We start from the raw sequence: 26,363 nt of genomic DNA, 5'->3' as shown, positions 1-26,363 counted from the left end.
GTACCGTCGAGTCGGCCCTGACTCATAGCAACCCCTCCTTGGATTGCCGAGGCAGTATCACTACGGAAGCAGATTGCCCAACCTTCCTTCCGAGGAGTGGCTGGTGGGTTTGAACTGCCAGCCTTCTGGTTACCAGTCAAGTGCCTTAGGCACTTTAAACAGAAAAATGTTTCTCTTGGGTGCATCCTTCACCTTGGTCAGGTGATTCACATTGGATACAGTTAGTCACAAGGGAGACTGGGTAAGTATGTGCAAATGACTCAGCGGGACCCATTCCTAGCCCCTGTTCCTGGGAAAGCATCTCACTACAAAGAAAATGACCTACATTTCACAGGCGACAGAATATAGGATCAGTGTTCATCAGAAAGGTTGGTTTGTTTAGGAAACTTGTTTTCTGGGACTCAGTTTCTCCTAGGTCACTAGGAAAATAGTATCTACCTATAGAATTTTCATCTTTCTTCATTTTTTGCCTTAGTGGTTGGTGTGTAAAGTTGAGTAATAGTTGTATTAATTGGTCTTCCTTGTAGGCATGCGGATATTACCCTATCACTGACAGCACTGTACTCCAGGACAGATCTTGAAATGTTCTTTTTGACATGAATGCAATGTCAATTACTCTTCAATTTGTCATTCCCAGCATGGTAGACCATACGATTGCCTGATTCAAAATGGCCGATACTAGTCCATTTCAACTCATCAATGACTAGGACGTGGATCTTAATGTGTTCCATTTCATATCTGATAACTTCCAATTTTCCTAGATTAACACTTCATATATTCCACATTCTGATTGTTAATGAATGTTTGCAGCTGTTTCTTCTCATTTTGAATCATGCCACATCAGCAGATGAAGGTCCCAAATGTCATTAATGTCAATTTTACTCTGAGAAGACAGCTCTTCTCCAGTCATATTTTGTATATCTTCCAACCTGAGGGGCTCATCTTCCAACACCACACATTAGACAAAGTTCCACTGCTCTTATGAAAAATATGCACCAACCATTAGGCTAAAAATGAAGAAATTGAAGATTTTTACCCACTTCTGTGATATGAAATTGATCAAACATTGATAATGCATTGATAATTACTGGTGATTGGAATGCAGAAGTTAGAAACAAAGAAAGACGATCAGGAGTTAGAAAATAGAGCCTTGGTGACAGAAACAACCTCAGAGATCATATGATAGAATTTTGCAAGACCAAGGACCTATTCACTGGAAATACCTTTTTTCCAACAACATAAACGGTGACTACTCACTGGATGAAATACACAGGAATCAAACTGACTACATCTGTGGGAAGAGATGATGGAGAACTTCAATATCATCAGTCAAAACATGGCCAGGGGTGGGCTGTAGAAAAGACTATCAATTGCTCATAATCAAGTTCAAATTGAAACTGAAGAAAGTGAAAACAAGTCCATGAGAGCCAAAGTATGATCTTGAGTATATCCCACCTGAATTTAGAGGCCATCACAAAAATATATTTGACATACTGAACACTAATGATCAAAGACCAGGCAAGTTGTGGGATGACATCAAGGACATCACACATGAAGAAAAAAAAGATCATTAAAAAGACAGGAAAGAGAAGACCAAAATGGGTATCAGAAGGGTTTCTGAAACTTGCTATTGAACATAGGGTAGCTAAATCAAAAGGAAGAAATGATGAAGTAAAAGAGCTGAACAGATTTCAAATGGCAGTTCAAGAAGACAAAGCATTCTAATGAAATGAGTGAAGACCTGGAGTTATAAAACCAAAAGGAAAAACACACTCAGAATTTCTCAAGCTGAAAGAATCAAAGAAAATATTCAAGGCTCAAGTTGCAATATTAAAGGATTCTATAGGCAAAATAATGAACGTTGCAGGAAGAATCAAAAGAAGATGGAAGGAATACATAGAGTCACTGTACCAAAATAATTGGTCAATATTCAATCAATTTAAGAGGTAGCATATGATCAAGAATCAATGGTATTGAAGGAAAAAGTCCAAGGTATGCTTAAAGTGCTGGAGAAAAACAAGTCTCCAAGAGTAGACAGAATACCAATTGAGATGTTTCAACAAAGAGATGCAATGCAGGAAGTACTGATTCATCCTTGCCAGAAATTTGGAAGACAGTTACCTGACCAACAGTTGGAAAAGATCTATATTTATACCCATTCCAAAGGTGATCCAAAAGAATGCAGAAAGTATTGAACAGTATCATTTATGTCACATGCAACTAAAATTTTGCTGAAGGTAATTTTAAAAATGGGTACAGCAGTACACTGACAGGGAACTGTCAGAAGTTCAACCTGGATTCAGAAGAGGACATGGAATGAGGGATACCATTGCTGATGTCAAATGGATTTTGGCTAAAATCAAAGAATACCAGAAAGATGTTTACCCATGTTTCATTGACTACGCATAGGGCATTTGGCCATGTGGACATAACAAATTGTGAATAACATTGTGAAGAAAGGAAATTCCAAAACATTCAATTGTGCTCATATGGAACCTATACACAGACCAAGAGGTAGTCATCCAAATAGAATAAGGAGATACTACATGGTTTAAAATCAGAAAGGTATGTGTCAGGGTTGTATCCTTTTACCATACTTATTCAATGTATGCTGAACAAATAATCCGAGAAGATGGACTATATGAAGACTGGCATCAGGATTGGAGGAAGACTCATTAACAACCTGCAATACACAGATGACACAACCTTGCTTGCTGAAAGCAAAGAAAACTTGAAGCATTTACTCATGAAGATCAAAGACTACAGCTTTCAGTATGAATTACACCTCAACACAAAGAAAACCAAAATCCTCGCAACTGGACCAATAAGCAGTATCATGATAAATGGGGGGAAAAATTGTTGTTGTCAAAGATTTCATGTTACTTGGATCTACAATCAACACTCATGGAAGCAGCACTCAAGAAATGAAATAGCATATTGTATTGGGCAAGTCTGCTGCCAAAGAAAGACCTCTTCAAAGTGTTCAAAAACAAAGATGTCACTTTGAGGACTAGGGTGAGCCTGACCCAAGCCATAGTATTTTCAATTGCCTCATATGCATTTAAAAACTGGATAAAGAATAAGGAAGACTGAAGAATTGATGTATTTGAATTATGGTGTTAGCAAAGAATAATGAATATACTATGGACTGCCAGAATAATGAACAAGTCTGTCTTGGATGAAGTACACCCAGAATGTTCTTTAGAAGTAAGGATGGCAAGACTTCATCTCATGTACTTTGGGCATATTATTGGGAGGGATCAGTCCCTGGATAAAGACATCATGCTTGGTAAAGCAGAGGGTCGGCAAAAAAACAAGACCCTCCCAAGATGCACTGACATAGTGGCTACAACAATGGGCTCAAACATAGGAAATAATGTGAGGACAGCACAGGACTGGGCAGTGTTTTGTCCTGTTGTACATAGGGGCACTATGGTTGGAACTGGCTCATTGGCAAAGATTTATATAAAACATAATCATCTTCATGGTTCCTGTGGTAGGCCATAGTGACTAGGGTTTTTGAAGTGGCCTCTCCACATTTGCTGAGGTAAGAGGCACAAGCTGTGTCCTCACTGTGTTCATCCATGACATCGACAAATTCTGTTCACCATTTCACTTTCATTCTCAATACCATGTATACTTGACAAAACTCACCAGTAGATTTACTTGGGAGGCAGGAGCAAAAGAGTAAGAAGAAAAATACTAGAAATGAAGTACTTAATAACACTGACTCCGCAAGTGGATGTGGCTCAAAGTATCTATCTATTTAGCTTTTTATCTTTCAAATTAAAAGAAAATCATGAAGACTTCAGTAAATGAGTTGAGAGGATTTCAGTAAGAGCAAACAGAACTAGTAAATAAACACATGGAACACTGAAGTGCATCCTCACTAGGTATACATTTGAAGAACAGTTTTCATTTTTACCAAAAATGCAAGATTTGAAAAAAAAAATGGTAACAGTTCTGGGGAGAATATCTGAAAATTGGCACCCTCACGTGCAGCTGGTGACGTGTATTTGTGCAAAATTTTGAGGAAAGAAGTAAAGGGACAAGTAACAACAGCAGAAATAAAAATTCAATAGGAGAGAGCTTGATGCCTCACCTGACATAAAACACCCTCAATAACCCCACAACAGGGGAATGAGAGCACGTATGTCACAGTATTGCAACACAATGTCACACAGTGATTACAATCACAATTATGATGGTGATTATGAAGACTATAGAGAAATACGGAAAAATGTTAAGAATATGTAAAAATATAAAAATGCATGAAAACAATGACTATTTCTACAAACATGTACACATATAAAATGTATGCATATGGAAAAATATTGGAAGATACAAAAAAGATACAAAAAATAAAAATAGCTTTATGGCAGTAGGATGGCTTTGAGTTTCTCAAAAATTTATTTAGTGTTATTACACTGGGTTAATATTTTTCAAAAGGTGGAGGGGGTGAGAATAGGTGAAATTCACACACTTTCTCCTATTGTTATGTGCCGTTGATTTTCAACTCATAGCGACTCCATGTGACTGAGAAAAACTGCTGCCCCAACTGTCAGCTCCAGGAAGAGAAAGACCACATCTGTTTATTCTCAGTGTCTACTCAGCTCCCAGTCCAATTCCTAGCACGTATCAGATGCTCAGTAAATACTTCTTGAATGAATAAATGAAAACACCTGCAGGCTAAAAAGCCTAAACTCATGGTCACTGGATACATTCCATCTTGGGGAATAAAGAGGAATCTGGTTTTACTGGAATCAAGAAATGAAGGCCCATCCATAATGGCAATTCCCTGGTCTTCCTGGTAAGTGAATTTGGGTATGGAGAACCCAGGGCGAGACAGTCTGTTAAAGCAAACTCAATTACCACAGAGGAACATATGTTGCCCTGAGGCCTCTGCTGCCATAACAACATCATGTAACTATAACTACAGCCCTGGAGGGCTCTGGCCCCGTCAAATATAGAAAAGGATGTCTTCATCTTATGATGGCTTTGTACTCAGATTGACTTCCCTGGGGAGCTTGGATCAGGGAAGGGAGTGGGTTAGTGGGGGAAGGGGGAGATGAGGGCAGGGGTGGGAGAAGAACTGGTATTCAGTCAGGATCAGAGTGATTTTCTGAGCAATTTTCAAAATGCAGTTATTTGACTGTTTAGCTTTGGTGGTTATTTATAACCCCAGCTGCAGAGGCGGGGAGCCGTGCCTGAGCCTGCTGGGATCTGTCCAATAACTTCCCCCAGGGTGGGGCTGGGGGTGGGGGGAAGAGTGATATGAGAACATTAACAAATGGCCATCTCTAGCAAGAGTAAGAAAGGAGGGTTCATCAATGGTGGTGCTGACTGCATTTTTAAGGCAGCTGTAAATGACAAAGATTTTCCTTATGAGATTCCCACAAAGGGGTAGAGATTAGGCCCATATTTTACTCACAGGTTACGGGTGAGATGGGGCTTGCCTTAAAAAGGTCAAGGCATGTTTCCCCCACCTTACAGGCCAGGTGTCCACACACAGAAGAAACTGTGGCCACCTAATCTCTCCTGGGCACATCACTGGTTGAAAGAGGCTTAGACGAGGTAAGACAGCTGGTTCTATATAAGTCTTTCTGAACTGAGCCAACACCTGTTAGTGGGGGTCAGGACCATTTCATTCAATGCCTCTGTACTCACTGAGCCCTTTTAAGTACCAGACAGCAAGGGAGAAGCTGGAGATGGTAGTGGCCAACTCCCAACATCCAGGAGCTCTCAGGCCTTTGGAACAAACAATGAACAACTATACTTTGTATTTGAAATAGTCCCTGGGTGGCAAAAATGATTAAGCACTGGGTTACTAATTGAAAGGTTGGTGGTTTGAACCAACCCAGAGGTGCCTTGGAAGATCTGCTTGTGAAAGGCCACAGCCTAAAAACCCAGTGGAGCAGTCTACTCTGAAATACACCTGGCCATCATTTTTGGGACTGACTTGAGAGCAACTGGTTTACAGCTGCCTTTTTACTGACACAGAGTGTTTTTCTTTTATTTTTTAATTTTTATTGTGATTTGGGTGAGTTTACAGAGCAAATTCACTTTCCACACAGCAGTTCACATACACTGTCTCATGACATTGATGGCAATTTCCTACATTTCAACAGCTCCCCTCCCACATCCTCCCCATAGTTACCTCTTCCCTGCGTCCTTCCCTCCATGCACTCCTGCCCCCCAGCTGTCTCTCTGCGCATACACAGCCCTTCTATTCTCCCATGATTGATCTCTCCAAGGAGTGTATTTACCTAATGTAAATGTTCAGCTCATATGCCTGTTTTTTGTTTGGCTGCAAGCCACAGGTATGGGTTCAATTCCAATTCCAGACCTGAAGGGCAGCTAGGGGCCATAGTCTCAGTGGTTCCATCAGGCTCTATCAGACCAGCAAACCTGGTCCCTGCTCCCCACTTTTTTTTTTTTTTTAAATGATTTTGAGTTTTGTTCCACATTGTTCTCCCATTGACAAAGAGTGTTTTAAAGGAAATAGAAGGATGTTTTAGGTAGTGCAACTGGTTAAGTGCTTAGCTGCTAACCGGAAGGTTGGTGGTTCATGTCCATCCAGAGGTCTCTCAGAAGAAAGGCCTGGTGATCTACTTCTGAAAAGTCAGCCATTGAAAACCCTACGGAGCACAGTTCTACCCTGATACATGGAGTTGCCGTTAGTTGGAATCAACTCTGACAACTTTTTTTCTTTTTTTTTTTGAGAGGGGGCAGTTAGTGAGCTTACAATTGTAACTGAGGAGATAAGATACAGATACATATAAGAAAATACACTAGGACATACATAAAAGATGGGCCTACTCCTCATGTCTGGCACCATTCTAACTGGTCTCCCTGCCATTCTGATTAGTCCCCCTCCCAGCTGCCAGATCTCCAAAATGCAAGTCTGATCATGTGACTCCTCTTTAAAGTCCATCAGAGGTCCCCATCACCTCTAGAACAGTCCAGGCTACTTAGCAGGTGTTCAAGGTTCTTCATGAGCTGGTCCCCAAAACCATTCCCACCTCTTCTTTTGGCAACCACCCCAACTTGACTATGCCGAGTCGGTTACCCTCACACCATGCTGTTCCATATATTTGCACCTTTGTACATACTGGTCCCTTTGCCTGGAAAGCTCCCATTTTCCTTGTCCACTGGCAAACTTATTTGTCCTACAAAATCCCACTTGTTTCACCTTTTCCATGAAACATTCCCTAAACCTTCCAGATGAAACATTCACTTCCTCCTTTTGTACCACAATCTTGCTCAGCCTTCTATTTTCCTATTTAATACTCTATGGTGTTTTAGAACCATGGACTCGCTAGTGGTCTTCCCTTTTGGACTCTAACACCCTATAGGGGAAAGATGGTGTTTTGTCCATCTTGTTATGACTCAATGCTTGGTCTATAATGCCTGCATAATTACTCATGTCCACTGAACTGAAGTGAGGTTGAACAGACAAAAACAACCATTGATATCATGTAAATATATATTCGGCTGGCAGTTCAAACCCACCAGCCACTCCTCGGAAGGAAGATTGGGCAATCCTACTTCCATAGTGACACTGCCTCGGAAACCCAAGGAGGGGTCACTATGAGTCAGGGCTGACTCGATGGCACATAACAACAACAACAACAAATATATATTCACATACATTAGGATGTTATAGCTGTGACTAGGGTGACTGTTCTGGATACCTAGTACCGCTCTGACGAGAAATATACCACAAATGGGATGGCCTTAACAAACAGGAGTTTATTCTTGTAATTTGGAGGCTTTAAGTCCAAGTTCAAAGTGCCAGGCTCTAGGGGCTGGGTGAAAGCCCTTCAACCTTGGGTCCAGCTTTGCCTCCTGCTCCCGGCCCACTGGAGCTAGAGGCATTTCTTCACTCAGACAGCTGTTGGCTGCTGAGGCTGAGAAGCTCCAAGATTGACAAGTAAAAAGGCACAGTCCCAATGTTACCAATCCACATGGCAGGCCATTAATTTAAGTCCATTGTAAGTCCCAAGGTCAGCAGAGCATAGCAGGCTGCTGAGCAACAACATGGCTACATGCAGGGTCCAAGCGTGACAAAGGCTAGAGACCATTCCCAAGGCTTCTCCTTATATACAGGAAGCAGACCACATCCCCAAAGGCAGCTACTCAGCTACTTGTGGTAGATCCCACCATGGAGGTGACTGCCAGTCTCATCATGGGGAATAATTACCACCAGCTGTCCAGCCACTCAACCAGGCCCAGTCAAGTTGACACACAAACTGAACTACCACAGTGACTGAAATTATAAGTATCAAAAACAGTAGCCATTTATTGAGCACTTACTCTATGTCAGGAAATGTACTAAGTGCTTTACGACAATTATCTCCTTTATTTCTTACAACCCTGTGTGGCCACTAGTATCCTCATTGCACAGGTGAGGCATAGATCAATTAAAAAACTTGTCCATGAGCAATACAGATAGAAAGTGGCAGAGCTGAAATTTAAATCCAGATCTGACATCAAAGTCCTACACTAGATACTAATAGAACTGATGAATAAAATAAATGGAAGTTAGGTTCCTATTACCTGTTCAGAAAGGGGAGTGGGGAACAGAAGATCTACAGAATTGCATAAGGAAAAGTATAAATACAGCAGTAAGTACGAAATCACGTATCACTACACCCTACTACCTTTGAAAGAATAAATCAGGAAAAACTTTCTGAAAAAATAAATTTTAAAGAGGGTTGAGAGATGCATCCAGGCAGGAAGAAAGACTTTGTGAAGCTACAAAGGCAGGAAGAAGAGTGGAAAGTGCCTGTGTGAAGTCTGGAGGATGAAGATGGGCAGGGGACAACTGGTCAAAGGCTTTGAAACCAACATCAATACCTGCTTTGAATGCTAATTGCACCATGATAAAAAATGAGTAAAAATCTTTACTCAAAGTAAAGATTGTATTCGGTTGAAAAGAAAGAAAAAAAAAAACCAAAACTTTTCTAATATCCTCCCACCACCCCACCACCACCTTCCCCATTCTTAATATATGTGTCTGGTGGCATAGTGCCTAAGGCATTTGACAGCTAACCAGAAGGTTGGTGGTTCAAACACACCAGCCGGTCTGTGGAAGGAAAATGGAGCAATCTACTTCCGTAAAGATTTTCTGCCTTGGAAACCCAACGGGGGTCGTTATGAGTTGGAATCCACTCGATGGCATTAATTTTTGTTTTTTTTGGTCTACTCTCATCCTTTTTTTCCCCTTAGGAACATATTTCTATCCTACTGGCGTTAGTTTTGCATGTTTCTGCCAGAATGTACATTTTTTCAAGGACAAGAACCATGTTTAAATGAAACTGTAAACTCTTCAGTGTCAGCTGCAGTGTTATAGAATCTAGTGTATGAGCTTAAGTGATGTTTACATTTGAAATGCTGGTATTTGTATTATGAGTGGTTAAGTCGGGAGAAGATCTTATTTTAAAATACAAATTCCGAAGAAGTGGATGCTTCACTATCTTTGAGTGGTACAGTCAGAGACCATAAAATTATAACTAGCAAGCATTTATTGGGGTAGAGCATGGTCTAGGCACTTTTTAGAGGGGCTGGTACAAAAGAATGCAGATGTATTCTTAACACAGGAGGTTCTTACCAGACATTCAAAAGTGACCTAAGGAACACACCAGTAAATGCAAAATAACAGAGTAATAGCGTGAAATTGAATGCTTAAGTGCTGAGGGGATACAAATTTGGAAGAAATGCAAGCTATTTTCAAATAAGTTCTTATGTATAGTTCAACCTAAGCAGGTTTTTCAAAAGTATTTATACTAAACACAAATTTAACATACTAAAAGCTGCCAGTGTCAACACCAGCCCACCATACCCCTAAAGAGAATGCTAGCCTAAGGAGCTCTGATAAGCATAGTGTTTAAGGCATGTGACCTGCTAACCAGAAGACTGGTGGTTCAAACCCACCAGCCACTCCTTGGAAGGAAGTTGGGCAATCCTACTTCCGCAGTGATACTGTCTGGGAAACCGAAGGAGGGGCCAACGAGGAGTCGGGGCCGACTGGACGGCACATAACAACAAGGGGTTGTAACTTTAACTCTTAAGAGCTCTCAGTTTAGCACATGAATCTGATGTTTACCCCCTGGTGCTTTGTTCTTAGCTCTGCTCCCAGGGGGAAATCTCCGCCTTTTCTGGCCTCAGGTTGACACTGAGGTCCAGGATTCTAACTTAATGATTGCGCTTGCCCAGATTCCACCCAGTCACTTGTGGCCAAATCTTGGTCCTCTCAAAGCTTTTCCTCCGGAGAGATTAAAGATTTAACACCTGCTTTCCACTTACCAGCTTTTTCACATAGGTCTTTCTCCAGCCTTATATCTTTGACTAATTTCTTCCAAGGCCCTCTCCAAAGCAGTCCCTATTATTATTTAAATACTCATGCATTTTTGAGCCCCAGCTTCTCAAAAATATTTTTTCCTCTCCTACCCTCCCCCAACTTCTAGCTCAGGCAGCTGAGCTAGGTCGCTTGGGCTAAATAGGGTTCGATGCACGGCACCCTCACATTCATGCCGCACTTTTCACCCCTGGCCACCCAGTGCTCTCCAAGCAATACACAGTGGGTGAAGGAGGTGGTCGCTCATCACGGCGCTAAATTAGAATTTCTTTGGAGCTACAGCTTCTGGAGAACGGTTTTGTCTCTTCCAGCAACATCAACAACTAACTTTCTTCCTGTTCGCCAAGGGCAAGGGCAATGTCTCCTCTAGCAGACAGGAAACTTCCTGATGGTGGAGACTACCCTTTCCTTTCTTTTACAAGCCCCCATTTCCACCCCTTTGACACACAGGAAGACTTTTAGAACGTTTCTTATGCAAAATATTCCTTCCCACCTTTGAGTTTATGTGATAAACGGAAACATCCTTTAGCCAATTAGGCAACAAAGGGGTTAAGTTCCAGCAACCTGATGGATTCTGGGGGTTTCCTTCCCTGACTCCATTAAATTAAAACGACTGAGAAGGAAAACTTTGCCCATGATAAAGATGAAAACCGTTAACTTATACTGTTAGGCTTCTGCCCAAACAAGAATGGCTACTCACGCCCACAAAGGCCGCCATTAACCAAACCAAAAATATCGGCCCCCATTTCTACCAGCGATGCCAATTTCTGCCCAACTCCAAAATGGCGCTCAACGGCTTCACCAAAAGGCGCGAACACCACGCCCACCTCCCAGCACCCTCTCTGGCCCCTAACGTCAGGTGACGTGAGCCCCAGCCGGAAGTGAAGGAAAAAGCGCCTCAGCCCGCGGCGCCTGCGCAGAAGACTCTAGACGCTGTAAGGCAGGAGGCACTTGGGATCGTCCGCAGAACTGGGACTGCTACAGAGGCCGCCACGGAGCCCGCCGGAGCTACCGTTCCTACTGCTGCTGCCGCCGCTGCCCGGATCGGAACCATCGGGCCGCAGCCGCCGGCAATGCCACGAAGGAAGGTAAGAGAAACGGGAGAAGAGGGAGGGCGGGTTTCTAAGGCCAGTTGATTGAGCAACGTGACGCAGTTGGCCACGCCCCGCAGTGGTTAGGTTCCAACTTCCTGCTCCCCCAAACTTAGCTCAGCAGCCCTCTCTTCTGTCCATAACCAACTGAAAAATGTGGGCCCGACTCTGGCCTCGGCCTATGCTTGCAACTATTCCCGCCCTCTACTTGGCTGGATTGGAGGCGTTCTTACCGTTAATTGGCCACTGAAACGTCTAGAAGCATATTGATTGGCTGGTGACACCGCCTGTTTGGGCTCAACGGTCACCTCCCCGCGTGCGGGGGCGGTGCCTGGGTCGGGCCCTACCGCGCTACATCTGGCTGTAGAGGACGATCCCTTCTCTCCTCATTGGCTGGGCTTGGCAATCTGTCCCGTGGGGGCGCGGTTTAGCAGGATTTCTATTGGGTGGCATGAATCTCCTCCCTTCCGGGTGGTGATGCTGATAGGTGTAGAGGTGAAGTTTTTAAGGCCTCCTTTTTTTTTCCAAGTGGGCACAACAAAGCTGAGGACAAGGTTGTAGAGAACCAGGGCCGCTCCCAAAGGATCCCAGTTAGGCTTGTTGCGTTTAAGTAGTAATTTTTCGTTATTGGCGTTGCTCGGTAGTGCTTAGAGAATGTCCTTTGTGAAATAAAAAACTTTGTAGAATTAGAAGGAGCTTAAAAGATCATTTAGGAGCTCCTCCTACTTTTTACAGCTGAGCAGACAAAAGCCCACTTTACAGCGGCAGAACCAGAAGTACACAGCACATCTGACTTAACAAAGGTTTATTGACTGCTTGCTGTGTGATGGTTGCTGGTGATTAAAAAATTAGACATGATCCCTGGTCTGGTAGGGAAGACAAGACATCTAAATAACTAAAAGATCTAGTACACTTTCTACTTAGAGATATGTACAATGTGTCGTGGGAAGGAGGTGAGGAGCATTAAGTTGTCTCTGGACGAAAGTGAGGAGTAGATTGCCAGAGAGAAGGGCATAATTCCAGGATCAAGCCAGGAAGAAGTGGTCAGAGATGATCAGAGACTGAAATATCTGGGTAATTGGGCTTACGATTAAGACTCTACTTTCATCCCACTGATTTTCGGTGACTCTTTCCCATGGCTTCAGTTCATTTTGGGGCCAGTTACCCTTGAAATTGTTAGTTGGGTGATATTCTTGTTCATTTCTGTAGGAAATTTTCTCTTCATTAAAAGAGACTGCCAATGGAGTTGATTCCCACTCATAGCGAGGTTGAACCACCAGCCTTCTGGTTAGCAGTCAAATGCCTTAGGCACTGTGCCACCAGAGATTCTTACAGAGGCTTTCAAATAAATATTTATAATGTCTTCTAAAACGACCTAAGTTGGTAGGTGGTATTTATGTTGAAGCTTGCCAAATGCAGAAATATAGCCATATCAATGCCTTGCACTAGGCCCACTGTTTGCTTTTTTCTGCAATTCCCAATTACAAAGAGCAGGATTTTTAGTGACTTATTTGATGACAAAGTCTGTCCTAAACTGTCTTGAGGCTCTTTATGGTTTTTATCTATTTAGTGTGATTGTTTATATATTTTGCTTTAGAAATATTAACATGTGTTGCTCATGGAGTATTGTAGGATCTGTGCAAAAAGATTTTCCTTTCCAACAATCTAAAAAATTATGAATTCCAAAGATAACTGGCTCTAAGGTTTTTGAATAAAGGATCTGAGACTCATAGTTTGAAACTGTGTATTTTTTTTTAGCAAATATGCTTTCCTCTCTGGTTTAATAAGGAGTATAGTGTTAATACTTACCTCATAAAAATTATCCTTATGGCTGGCTAATCAGTCCTGAGTAGGCTAACAATTGATAAATGATTACTAAGTGAAAAGAAGATAAATCATCTCAGTATGTGAATACCTTCTACATTTGTAAGCTACCTTTTTCAGCATTTTGGATATTCATGTGGAGAAACTTCAGGGATAGAATTAGTATATGGTTTTTAAAAAATGTTATAGCTTAGCTGTTCTTGGAAACTTAGAACAAAAGCTACCCTGATGTCAAATGGGGTCCAGTCCCAACATTTTTCTCACTACCTGGGACTTTCTAGAAGTTCATAGTTCTGCCAGCCAGACCATTTTCACTTGGATATTTTTATTTCTAGTTTGTGGTACTGGTCTCCAAAGGGACTTGCTTCAGAATTAGTGATGGTTACAGTGTTACTTTTTTCATTCACTTAATAATGGTATATATTATTTGTAGGATGTTACACATAAATGTCCTAAATAAAGGGAGATTGGCTCTGGGCTGGGATAGGGCCTATAGAATCCTTTCTTAGATTTGAACTTGGTGTTTTCAGCATCATGGTGCATTTTATTTCCAGTGTTAACACAAGCCCTCAGAGTAAATGCTTTGGTGCTAATGTTTGGATTTATGGTGTTACAGAGGAATGCAGGCAGTAGTTCAGATGGAACCGAAGATTCCGATTTTTCTACAGATCTCGAGCACACAGACAGTTCAGAGAGCGATGGCACTTCCCGACGGTCTGCCAGAGTCACCCGCTCCTCAGCCAGGCTGAGCCAGAGTTCTCAAGGTAAAAGGCTTCATTCTTTCTGACTATTCCTCAGAGCTGACTGACTGGGCAGCACATTGTTGTTCTGTTAACTTGGAAACTGATCTTTTGGTTTGGTGCAGATGACAGGATCTGGTGAAATGCAGAGTGAATAACTGCAGAAGTACCAAGTCATATGCAAAAGATGGGGCATAGTGTTCTTAGAAAGTGTCATCGGCCATGCCCTGGGCATCTGAAATAGCTAGAAAATGCATAAGTTCTGCGTGTCTTGAAGAGCCCTGGTGGCACAGTGGTTAAGCACTGGGCTGCTAACCAAGAGGTTGGTGTTTAGAGCCCACCACCTACCTGCTCCATGAGAGAAAGATGTAGTCGGCTTCTATAAAAATTATAGCCCTAGAGTAGGGTTTACTCTGTCTTATAGGGTTGCTTTGAGTTGGAATTGACTCAGTGGCAACTGGTTTGGTTTTTTGGTTGTCTGGTTGTCTTTCTAGTTACTGTACTTCACGAACATGGAGTTGCACAAGTCCTGGGGGGCGCCATTTACAATGTCACTTATGCAAGGTGGCCCTCTCTGAAGTGGAACTTACACTACATTGTGAATGGACACCCCCTACCCCCATCCCTGGAGGTGTGCAAACTGAAAACCTTACTGTATCTAACATTTTTCACCCAAAAGTTGATTTTCAGTTTTCTTTTTTGGAAAATCTACAAGATACGTGTTACATAAGTATATATGTTGTATATACATACATACATGTTATTACACGATGAACAGTCGAGTATTGGTTTTATGCTGAATTAGAGTATGGGAAGAAAAATGAAAGGACACAGCTAATATCGATAAAACTATTTCTTTGTACCAGTAATCTTGCTAGATGCTTTCCATACATTATTTCACTTATTCCTCACAATAACCTTACGAGGAACGTGTTACTGTGATTTTCCCTATTTTACAGATTGGGAAACAGGCTTAGAGAGGTTAACTTGCCCAAGATGCCACAGATTACTGACATGGTGAAGTGGAATTGAATCAAGTTAAGTCTTGATTCCAGAATGTGAACTATTAATCCTAGACTATATAGCATCTCTATGACTGAGCTAGGCTCTTTTGTGTATATTTTATTTAGTAAAGACATTTTTAAGAGTTTGTTGGATTTTGTGAAATATGGGGAGGAGGAGAACCTACATTCTCATAAATGGAATGAATGGGTAGTGAAAAGAGATTTCATTCTTTTTTCTTTAATTATCTTACTATGTTTTAAAATTGGGATCAGATTCCAGCCCTGTTCGGAATTTGCAGTCTTTTGGCACTGAGGAGCCTGCCTATTCTACCAGGAGAGTGACCCGTAGTCAGCAGCAGCCCACCCCAGTGACTCCAAAAAAATACCCTCTTCGGCAGACTCGTTCGTCTGGCTCAGAAACTGAGCAAGTGGTTGATTTTTCAGATAGAGGTGAGTGGGTATGGTGTGATCGGTACACTTTACAGAGGATCTGGTTGGTACCCTTTGAAGGAGGGTTTGGAGTGACTATAGATAGATACCTAATACTGAGCAAGGTTTGAATTCACCTAGGTAAATGTGGTTTGCCTGATTCTGTTATGTCTTATGAGGAGAATGTTGTTGTTGTTGTTGTTATGTGCCGTCGAGTCGGCCCCGACTCATAGCGACCCCTCCTTGGGTTTCCGAGGCAGTATCACTACGGAAGTAGGATTGCCCAACCTTCCTTCCGAGGAGTGGCTGGTGGGTTTGAACCGCCAGCCTTCTGGTTAGCAGTCAAGTGCTTTAGCCACTATGCTACCAGAGCTCCTGAGGAGAATGTAGGACTAGAGTATTCTTGAGGTCCACAGTGGCTAGGCTATTACATTTGCTCAGACTTGTAGTAGGAGGAAGGGCTTGAGGCCCTCTCAACCACAGATACAGAAGATTGGCCTTGGGTTTTCTTTAGCCATGCTTATCAGTGCGTTTATCTCTGAATTTCTGAGCAGTAGTGACCTTCAGTAATGGGGACTTTTAAGCTATCGAGATCCTAATTCACCAGTCCAAATCAGAGGCCTTAATAGAGATTATGGATGGTTGGTTTGTTAGATTGTTTGCTTTCACAGTTTAATTCCCACCCACCCCCAATTTGTTGTTGGTATTTGAAAATGCAGACATTTCACATAACAACCTGAATTACTCTGGGTGAGTTTTTTTAATTTTGTTTTGTTTTTAAAGAAAGGCTAAGATCTAGGAACATTGGATGATTCTTCTCTACGACAGTCATTAACTAGAGCTCAGTAGTTTTTCTCCCTTAGATGGAGAATGAGCTGGCCCTTTGGCCACATTTTCCACCTGCTCTGCCTAACTCCTGTGTTGTTACTCACCCAGCCCCTGTAAACATTTGGCTTTCCAACCCCTGACTTAGAGTTGGGAATTACAATGTTCAATTATTAGATGAAACAGAGTCCAAATCCTATTCCCACTCTCCCATCAAATTTCTTCAGTCATTCAGGTGACAATCATCTTCGTTTATCTTCTATCCTATACATCTCCTCAAAGAGAGTAGGGTGGTGATTTAAAAAATTTACTTCCGTACTGTTTTGTTTGTGCATGATTAGGGGACTAGAGAGAGCACCGGTAAGTGAAATGGACAGTGAAACCTGTAAGAGCCAAAACTCAGTGGCACTGCCTCGTTTTTCTAGGTCTTGAGAGTTTTCCACTTTTGATAGGATCCAATCTTACCACTTGTCTAGCACTCACTTTAGTGGAAAATATTTGAATTTTCTTTCTGTGACAGGTTTCTGCCTTGTATAGGTTCTGGCTTTTGCAGGTTTTACTATATTAGGTAAACCACAAATTTAGTTTTAATCAGAATTTATAGCAGATAAGTAGCTAAAAGTTACTGGTTAAAACAGAAATAGGGTCTGGGAAGCGCATAAGCTCTTCTGAATAATAAACCTTTAAGTAAATGAATCCTGTTCATTTAACAATTGCTTTTGTTTTAGAAACAAAAAATACAGCTGATCATGATGAATCTCCACCTCGAACGCCAACTGGAAATGCACCTTCTTCCGAATCTGACATAGACATCTCCAGCCCCAACGTGTCTCATGATGAGAGCATTGCCAAGGACATGTCTCTGAAAGACTCAGGCAGTGATCTCTCTCATCGCCCCAAGCGCCGGCGCTTCCATGAAAGCTACAATTTCAATATGAAGTGTCCTACACCGGGCTGTAACTCTCTAGGTTAGTGTGCCTCAGCTCAATGACTCCCTGTGTTCTCTGGTTCTCTCTCTCTTTCAACTTGGGATCATCTAGAAGTATTTTGTGTTTCTTTTTGATTTAGCTTCTTTCTTTTTATTTTTTAAACAAATTCATGATTTTACTTATTTTCAATATGTTTACAATCTTGAAGATACAGCATCACACAGATTCTGCGCCCAACGGCCTTAGCAGGAAGGTTGCTTCGGAATTTGCCATGAACCATGCCACTATTTCCATGAGCACAAGTTACCTTTCCCCAGATTACTCTGATTTTGTTAGATTTGCCTCCAGAAGTCACTGTGTTGTTCTTTGCTTTGTACACGTGAGCACATCTCTTGTCTGAATGGAATTCAGCTTTGTCTCAGACGTAAACATGTTCAGTTTAAGAAAAGCTGTGTGCATCCTCTGGTTCAGGAGACTCCATTTATAGCCAGCAAAATAGGCCTTGGACCACTGCCTTCCAGACATATTTGTCAGTTTAAAAGTCTTGTTCCCAGCAGGCCTCCACAGGCTCCAGGATAGCAGAAAGAACACATCTACCTTCTTAGACTCTTCAGTGGTCACATGCTCAGAGTAACAATGAGTTGCCCACTTAAAAAAAAGCCATTCGCTTCTTGGGATGTTGTCCATAATAATCACTCTTTGCTGAGCGGATTGTAAGGAATTAGCTACGATGAACTATTTGATTTACTGAGAGGTTTTCCTAGTGAAAAATTCTTCCTGTGCCCAGCAAGAACAACAGAAGATCATTTATCTCCAAATACTTCATTTTGTGACAACTAGTGCAAGCCAGTAAAGCATAGCTGAGTCCAGAATTGTGGTTGCATGGCCTTAGCTATTAAGAGAAACGAAAAACCAGATTTCTTACCAAGGGGCTGTGAAACTACAGTGTCACTGAATTTCACATGTAGCAGTTGTTGAAGTGGTGTATGTTCTGTACATATTCTCAACAACAAAAATAAAACAAAAAATAAAAGTTATGAAACTGATAGGGTACAGATGAGACTCTGGCCTTTCCTAACTTAATTAGTTTGACGTCTTGTTGCTTTGTATACTTAGTAAGTATAAACAAATATAATCTCAGATTAGTGAGAATTACTGAATTGTCTAGGAATTTTTGTAATGGTTTGAAACGTTTGTGCTTCTTAGGTGAGCTTAGGTGGCACGTGCTGGACTTACAGCTTGTGTCTAGAGTTGGGAAAGAAAGGGCCTTTCACTGCTGGGTCTACTTTGCAAATTCAGCCTTTGAATATGGCCATCAAGCCCAGAGATGGGTAGAACAGAGTAAGTTGCTGCTTTGCAGATGAATAAATAGTATGTTTTCCTTAGCATATTACTTGCTTAGATCCTCTCCTGGTCTTAGCACCAGTTTCTCAGATGATTTCAATCTATTAAAATATAAATATAGAACAAAAGTTCCCCAGAACTGAGAAAAATGTGAAACAAAATTTAGTCAAAGACTAGGCTTACTGGTCTGATAGAGACTGGTGAAACTTCTGGGACTATGGCCTCTAGTCACCCTTTGGGCCTGGAATTGAACTCACTCCTGTGGCTTCCAGCCAAGCAGTAGATAGGCATATAAGGTGAACATTTACACCAGGTAGGTATGCTGCTTAGAACAGTTAATCATGGGAGATCAGAAGGGCAGTATTTGCTCAGAAGGCAAGAATGCATTGGAAAAAGGACACAGGGAGAAAGTAACCACAGGGAGGAAAGGAGAAGAGAGCTGTTACGTTATGGGGACTGCAATCAATATCATGAAACAAAATGTGTATGAACTGTTGTCTAGAAAATGAATTTGGTCTATAAACTTTAACACAAAATTTAAAATAAAAAAAGTTCCCTAGAACTCCATACCAGTCATCACTCAAAGAAAAAATACGATTTCAGACCTAAATTAGTTTCCTTGGAATAAGTGATGAAAAACTAAGAATAGACAGTATCGTATAGTAGTACAGGAGATAGCTAATATACTTTAAGATGATAAGGTGATAGACTTGCCGTACAGCAGAGGAAGGAACTGCTGGTACAGTCTCTACATGTCGACAGTTGTTACTTTTATATACTGTACTTAGTTAGCTCTTCAGCAGATATTTAATGAATGTTTGCCCTGTGCCAGGTAGTATTTACCTTTTGGAGATGCTGCTATAAACATGTCAAACTCCCTGCCCTCCTGAAGCTTATAGTTCAGCTGAGGAAGGAGAAACATGGATAAATCAATATATATGCATTAACAGATTGCTTAAGCATATCAGAGAAAGCTGTCATGAAAAAATAAGTCCTAAAGTAAGGAAATATTTATATATTGTCATACCATTAGTGGTAGAACATCTGTCTTATGGTGAGTTAGAGTGGAGGAAGAAGAAAGAACAGACACAGCTGATAATGATAGAGCACTTTCTCTGTACTCCTTTAAGCACTGTGCTACACATACACGTCAACCGGAGATACATGCTACGAAGAGGAATAAAATGGAGTGCTGAGAGGGTAGAATATTGCTGCTTTTAAGGGAAGGCCACTGTGATGATGGTGACATTTGAGCAGAGACCCAAGAGACATGAGAGAGTGATTTGAATGTCTAGGGGGGTCAGCATCATGGATAGAAAGACAAGTGCACAAGGTCTAGGGCGGAATGAATAAGAAATTTGGGGAATAATGGGGGACCAGTGTACCTGGGCAATGACCAGAGTGAAAAGGAAGAGGGAGGTCAGAGTGGGTGCCTGTTCGTGTATCATTTATGCCCAGAACTTAGATCCTTGATTGGGGAGACCGTAGGGGAAATAGAAATCTGTTGGAAAGCTTACATTGAGTTTTGGTTTTAATGTATTGGCAGTGTTTGGAAAGTATGAACATGAGCTTCTAAATCTGTTCTTGATCCTGTTCTACTTTTTATCTTAAGCAAAGCAATATCATTAATTTTTAAAAAAAATTAATATAAAAGTAATATGTGCTTATGGAAAATACACTTGAATAATTTACTTGGAAGTTGTGGATACATCGTATCTTGCAAAGTAAAACTTACTATAGCAGTGACACTTTACATTTTGTACATGGTGTTTGATCACTGAAGGTAGTTTTTTGTGTCTGAGATAAATTGTACAGACTGCTAAAATTACATTTTTAATCAGTCTTAAAGAAATGGCAGCCTTCATGTCCATATTAATTTTTTTCTCTTGTACTTTTTAGCTTACTCTATAAATCATGTTGTATAAATTTTTAAATGCCAGTGTCCCCTTTACCCAAAATTAAATGTCTTCTTTCCGTGAAAGAAAGGTGTAGGTTTTGTAGATTTGCAATTCAGCTTAACTATCCTTTTATCTCATGAGCTTTGTCTCACTGTCACTCTCAATGTTAGAAGTTTTATAACCTCTTGGTTGAAGAGAGATGTAAAAAACAAATGTTCACTTCCATGTATGCTTTCAAAAAACTCCATGAAAAGTAGAAAAATGAAGACATACTCCTTTAGATAAAATGAACTATATTGCTATTCTTAGGATTCCCTGGGTGGTGCAAAGATTAAGTGCTCAACTACTAGGCAAAAGGTAGGTGGTTCAAAACCACCTAGGAGATGCCTCAGAAGACAGACATCGTGATGTGCTTCTGAAAGGTCATAGCCTTGCAGAGCTCATGTAGCACAGTTCTGTTCTGATACATGTTACCATGAATTGCAATCAACTCTACAGCAACTAACAACAGCATTATTATTCCTGATTATTTCCCATCTTAAGGTTTGTGCTTATTACCTGTTTAAAAGTTTCATAATACAGGTTTACTGGTCTGATAGAGCTGGTGAGCCCCTTGACACTGTGGCCCCTAGTTAGCCTTCAGGTCAGGAATTGAACTCACTCCTGTGGCTTCCAGCCAAACAATAGACAGGCCTATAGGGTGAACATTTATATCAGGTAGATACGCTCCTTAGAGTGATCCATCATGGGAGAACTGAAAAACCAAACCCACTGCCACTGAGTCAATTCCAATTCATAGCGACCCCCTTTGGGTTTCTGAGGTGGTAAATCTTTATGGAAGTAGATTGCCCAGTCTTCCCTCTGTGGAGTGGCTGGTAGATTTGAACCACCAACCTTCCAGTTAAAAGTCAAATGCCTTAGGCAGTACACCACCTGAGCTCCTTCATGGGAGAACAGAGGGCAATATTTGCACAGGGAGATAGCTCAGGGGGTAGGAATGCATAGGAAAGAAGGGCACGGGGAAGAGGTAACTACAGAGAGGAAGCGGGAAGAGAGCTGTTACATTGGGGGGAAGTGGCAGTCAGTGTCATGAAACAAAATGTATATGAACTGGCTGTATGGAAAATGAATTTGCTTTGTAAACTTTCATCTAAATCACAGTAGAAATTTAAAAAAATAATAATAAAGAAAGGTTAGATAATAAAAGAAGCCTAAATCAAGTTCTCTTTCCAAATAAGAGAATATATTTAATCTGGTTCAAAGTTATAAAAATAATGTTTACTTTCGTGGTAGAAAAAGCCATTTCTTTCAGAAATCTCTTTTGATCCTTGAAAGGCTTTAACTTCAGATTGGATAACATAACATAGTAGGAAGAAAAGTACACCTGTTTTAATATATGACTTGATTAATAATTTAGCACAACAGAATATAATTCCAGTAAAATAAAAAATTCCTGCTTATAATTTTGTACCTTATTTCTAAATGTACAGCTTTATAACATTTTGGAATTTGAGAAGTGAGTCTTTAATACAGAGGGGACATAATCATTACTGTACATACACAAGCCTGCTGCAAGACTGCTAGGTCCATCCTGTGGAAGTAAAGAGTATAGTGTACATGTTCCAACCCTAGTAACAGCACTTAGCTTTAGTGTGTTCAGTCTGTGATCAGATACATATTTGATTAAGCTGAGAGCAAAAAAACCAAATTTGTTGTAGAGAAACATACCACTTTATAAACTATTTCTTCTTCTATTTTGAGATTAATTTTTTTCTTCTTTTAACAGGACACCTTACAGGAAAACATGAAAGACATTTCTCCATCTCAGGATGCCCGCTCTATCATAACCTCTCAGCTGATGAATGCAAGGTAACTGTAGTCCTCTCACTTATTCTACAAGTACTTATTGAGTGCTTACCTGAACTTTGCTGAACACTGGGGATTTAGTGATGAACAAGGACTTTCCTCTTACATTCTAGTGGAAGAAACAAAATAAAACACAATTGTGCTTTAAAAAAAAAAAAAAAATTAAAGAATTATTATATGTAATGGGTACCTTTGAAAGAAATTTTTTTAAATGAGATTATCTGTAGAACATTCAGAACATCACCCTCTAGTCCACTGATACTTTCCATTGAAATTTTACTTCGAAAATTGTCAGGGACCCCTTCCACTAAGGAGTAATTTGAATGTATGTGATTTCAGTATTTATACACTGAGCTCTATTCTTTTTTTTTTTTTTTTGGATTTGGGTGAAGATTTACAGAGCAAATTCACTTTCCATACAGCAGTTCACATATACTTTGTCTCATGTCATTGACCACAGTTTACCACAATGCAACATGCGCTCTATTTTTGTAAATCTAAGAAGTCATTTTGCTATTTACAGATTTTTCTTAATTCTTTTCCTGTTTCTCTGCCCATTTCTGCTAAGTACTTTTATTTTCAACCATACCTACTCTTGGCTGATTCTTCTTTGAAATTTCTGAGGAATATTGCTCTTAAATTGCCTTTGGGTTTTTGGGATACAGTATTTAGGAGTAGAGCCTACGACCATGTAGGTTCCTGTTTGGCTTGCTGCCACTCTCAAAAGACAGAACCAAAGAACAAATGATGAAGATGCAGGAGTTAAAAATTAATTTTAAATAGATGGCTCAGGTAATTTTGGGGCAGGCTATCCAAGCTGGTTATAACAAAGCATTATTGTTTTTATTTTGGTAAAGAGGCCAGAGTCACTGGTTTATAATTGTCATATAGGCCAGTTCCATTCTGAGGAAAACTAGATTCTCTAGCTAACATTAAGGAGCCCTGGTGGTACAGTGTTTAAGTGCTTGGGTGCTGACCAAAAGGTCATCTTTTCAAACCCATGAGCAGCTCCATGGTAGAAAAGACCTGGCAATCTGTTCCCATAAAGATTATAGTTTAGGAAACCCTATGGGGCAGTTCTACTGTGTCATATATTATTGTTGTTATGTGCTGTGGAGTCGGACTCGACTCATAGCGACCCCTCCTTGGGTTTCCGAGGCAGTATCACTACGAAAGTAGATTGCCCAACCTTCCTTCCGAGGAGTGGCTGGTGGGTTTGAACCACCAACCTTCTGGTTAGCAGTCAAGTGCCTTAGGCACTATGCTACCTGAGCTCCCAACTGTAAAGGGTTGCTATAAGTCAAAATCCACACGACGGCACAGAACAGTACAGCTAATGTTAATTCTCCCTGATTCAGGAATTTATCATTTTATTTACAACTAGACCACTGAAGGAAAAGCTTCTTTATTGTGTTTAGTTTTCCAACAGATTAGTATACTATAAGTGCCTATATGAGTTTTAAGATCAAGGACCTTTTCTCTTACTTTCCTTCATTCGATATTCTTTGTATAATCAAGGTAGTATCTTCGGTTCTGTTCTTCCTGTTATATCTACCAGATATAACATTTTGAGACCAGGTCAGAGCAGGAACAGCTGGCAGCCTCTGCATCACAAGCTTGTACTTGCATTACCTGCCTCTTCCTTGGAAAATTACTGATCTTTGCTTTTGGAAGTTGTTCTCTGGCACTTTAAATATAAAGATCTGATACTGTAGATGGCTTTACATAAAAATCTTCCTCGGGTATAACTTCTAAAATCATGTCTTCTAGCTATACGAGCATCTTACCTTGCACAATTTATTAAAAGAAAAACAAATGAAGAATTTCCATTTCAGAAGAAAATTCCAAAAAAAGGAAAGCATTTTGTATCCTGAATTTTTCTTCTCTTTCCCCTCTCTCTTTACAAGGGGGACCAGGCTCAGTATAATCCATCTTTCCGTATACTTGGAGGATAAGGAGAATTGCTGAAAGATGATACGTTTTTATTAAATTGAGAATCCCAAATGGAAAGATTAGACAAATTCTTCATGTTTATAAAAATGTCTATAGAGCTTTAAAAATACCTGCATATATATGATTACTCTGAATTACTCAGTAAATCTTTGAGATTGGTGATACTACTATTTTTATTCAGTCATACATTCTGTGGCTACATGTGTGAAATACTGTTAATAGTGATCTGACGATTCAGTGAATGAGATGAAAAGACTGCCTTCAAGGAGCTTACGTTGGGAGAGGCAAGCTTATAAAAATATAGTACATAAGAATTTCATGTAGTAGTGAATGCTGTGAGGAGCAAAAAGAGTAGATACAGAGTGTGACTTTTTGGAAGGAGTGTAGCACTGCTTCTCCTAGGGTGGCCAAGGAAGACCTTCCTGAGGAGTGGGCATTTGATCTGGGACATACGTGGATGATGGCAAATGGCAGTTGTGTAAGTATCTAGGAGAAGAGAGATCTAATAGAAGGAATAGCAAGTACAAAGGCCCGGAGTGATCCTGAAGGACTTGCAGGTTTGGTTTTTCTTTTTCTTTCTGATGGCAAGGGGAAGCACTTGGAAGGCTCTATCAGAGGCATGATCAAATTTCATAAATACTTTTAAAAAATCACTGCTTGCTAGTGTTTGGAGAATGGATGATCAGGGCAAGAACTGACATGAGGTAGACTAGTTGGAAGGTTGCTCAGAAGTTCAGGCTTAGATGGTGGTTTGGACTAGGAGTCCAGTGGAGCTTTAAGAATTAGTTAGATTCAGTATGTATTTTGTGGGAGGAGCAGGTTACTAGACTGACTGGTTTGATGTGAAGTATGAGGTGGAGAGAAGAATCAGGGTTGACATTCAAGTGTTTGCCTCGATTAATGGAGGTTTGTGGTGAAGAAGATTTGTAGGAGAGCATCAGTTTCTTGACCACACAGAGTTTTGATGGAGACGTTGGATAGGCAAATGGATATATGAGTCTTTACTTCCCAGGTGACCAAATTGAAATTACTGAAGAGCTAATGTGGTTTGTCTAAGGTCTACAGAATTAGGTATCCATGTAGACTTGAACCCAGGTTTTCTAACCTTTTCTTTGCACTTCCCCACTCTGTTCCTGTACTTCCTTACGCTGTTCTTAATCCAATATACAGTGGAAAGAGTCCAGGCTCAGAGTTAACAGACTTAATTAAAATCTTAGCTTTACCACCCTTTGGCTGTAATCATTTCACATCTCTGATTCTCAGGTAATGGTTGAGAAAACAGAGAATGTAAAACTTGCCTTATATTTTTAATTAGAGATTGAGATAATAAATGTGAAAACCCTTTGAAAGTAAAAGTACAACATAAATTCAAGGGACTGTTGTATTCTTATGCTTTAAATAAATGTAGTCTTAGAAGCAGGTGCGTTTATTGACGTTGTTGATGGTTGCAGGTGAGAGCACAGAGCCGGGATAAGCAGATAGAAGAAAGGATGCTGTCCCACAGGCAAGATGACAACAACAGGCATGCAACCAGGCACCAGGTACGGGCCTTGTTAAAGCTCTGGCCGTTCAGTTTGAGATCTGTGTCTTGGATCTCCTTTGCCCCATATCTGTCTTTAGGCATATCCACGCCTGTTGTTTCCTATGACATCTAAATAAGTGATCTTGCAGTCATAAACTCAGAATCCTATTGGCTTTTCAAATAGTAAATTTTCATAAAATGAACAGTTTTCTACTTCGTAAGTGAAGGGATTTTGCTACCAGTAATAATAATTAATCCTGATAGCGTGAAAAGAGTGTACGTGCAGCTCCATTTCCTCATTTTGCATCCATCTTTTAACCCAGACCCTCTGCTGTGTTGGCGTGTTTCCAAGCTACCAATGACTTCTTAGCATTTGTCACTTGTTGACTATGCATTTCTTTACTCCTTTAAATCTTTCCTTGGTTTCCAGAATGTTGCATCGTCTTCCTCTTCCCTATGTTCCTCTGAACATTCATTGCCGCTTTGGGTACACTTAATTCCTTATTTCTCCCTAAATGCATTTCGTCTTTACTCTTGCTGTTTTTCTACTTATCAGAATTCTTTATACCAAAAAGAAG

General features: G+C 40.6%; 1 protein-coding gene across 1 annotated transcript in view; it reads left to right on the top strand.

The window, feature by feature from the left end:
* Window positions 1-11,433: 11,433 nt before the first annotated feature.
* KAT7 (lysine acetyltransferase 7) overlaps window positions 11,434-26,363 on the top strand; it is a 34,540-nt gene continuing 19,610 nt past the window's right edge. Inside the window, exons 1-6 of the mRNA XM_007941928.2 lie at window positions 11,434-11,448; window positions 13,892-14,039; window positions 15,293-15,469; window positions 17,002-17,241; window positions 22,231-22,313; window positions 25,715-25,804. Of these exons, the coding sequence (XP_007940119.1) occupies window positions 11,434-11,448; window positions 13,892-14,039; window positions 15,293-15,469; window positions 17,002-17,241; window positions 22,231-22,313; window positions 25,715-25,804 (753 nt within the window). The remainder of the gene's footprint in view (window positions 11,449-13,891; window positions 14,040-15,292; window positions 15,470-17,001; window positions 17,242-22,230; window positions 22,314-25,714; window positions 25,805-26,363) is intronic.

The sequence above is a fragment of the Orycteropus afer genome, unplaced genomic scaffold (genome assembly GCF_000298275.1).
Source record: "Orycteropus afer afer isolate SDZICR_OR568_19922 unplaced genomic scaffold, OryAfe1.0 scaffold00085, whole genome shotgun sequence".
In the NCBI taxonomy this organism is placed as follows: domain Eukaryota; kingdom Metazoa; phylum Chordata; class Mammalia; order Tubulidentata; family Orycteropodidae; genus Orycteropus; species Orycteropus afer.
This window is presented reverse-complemented; position numbering and strand designations above follow the sequence as displayed.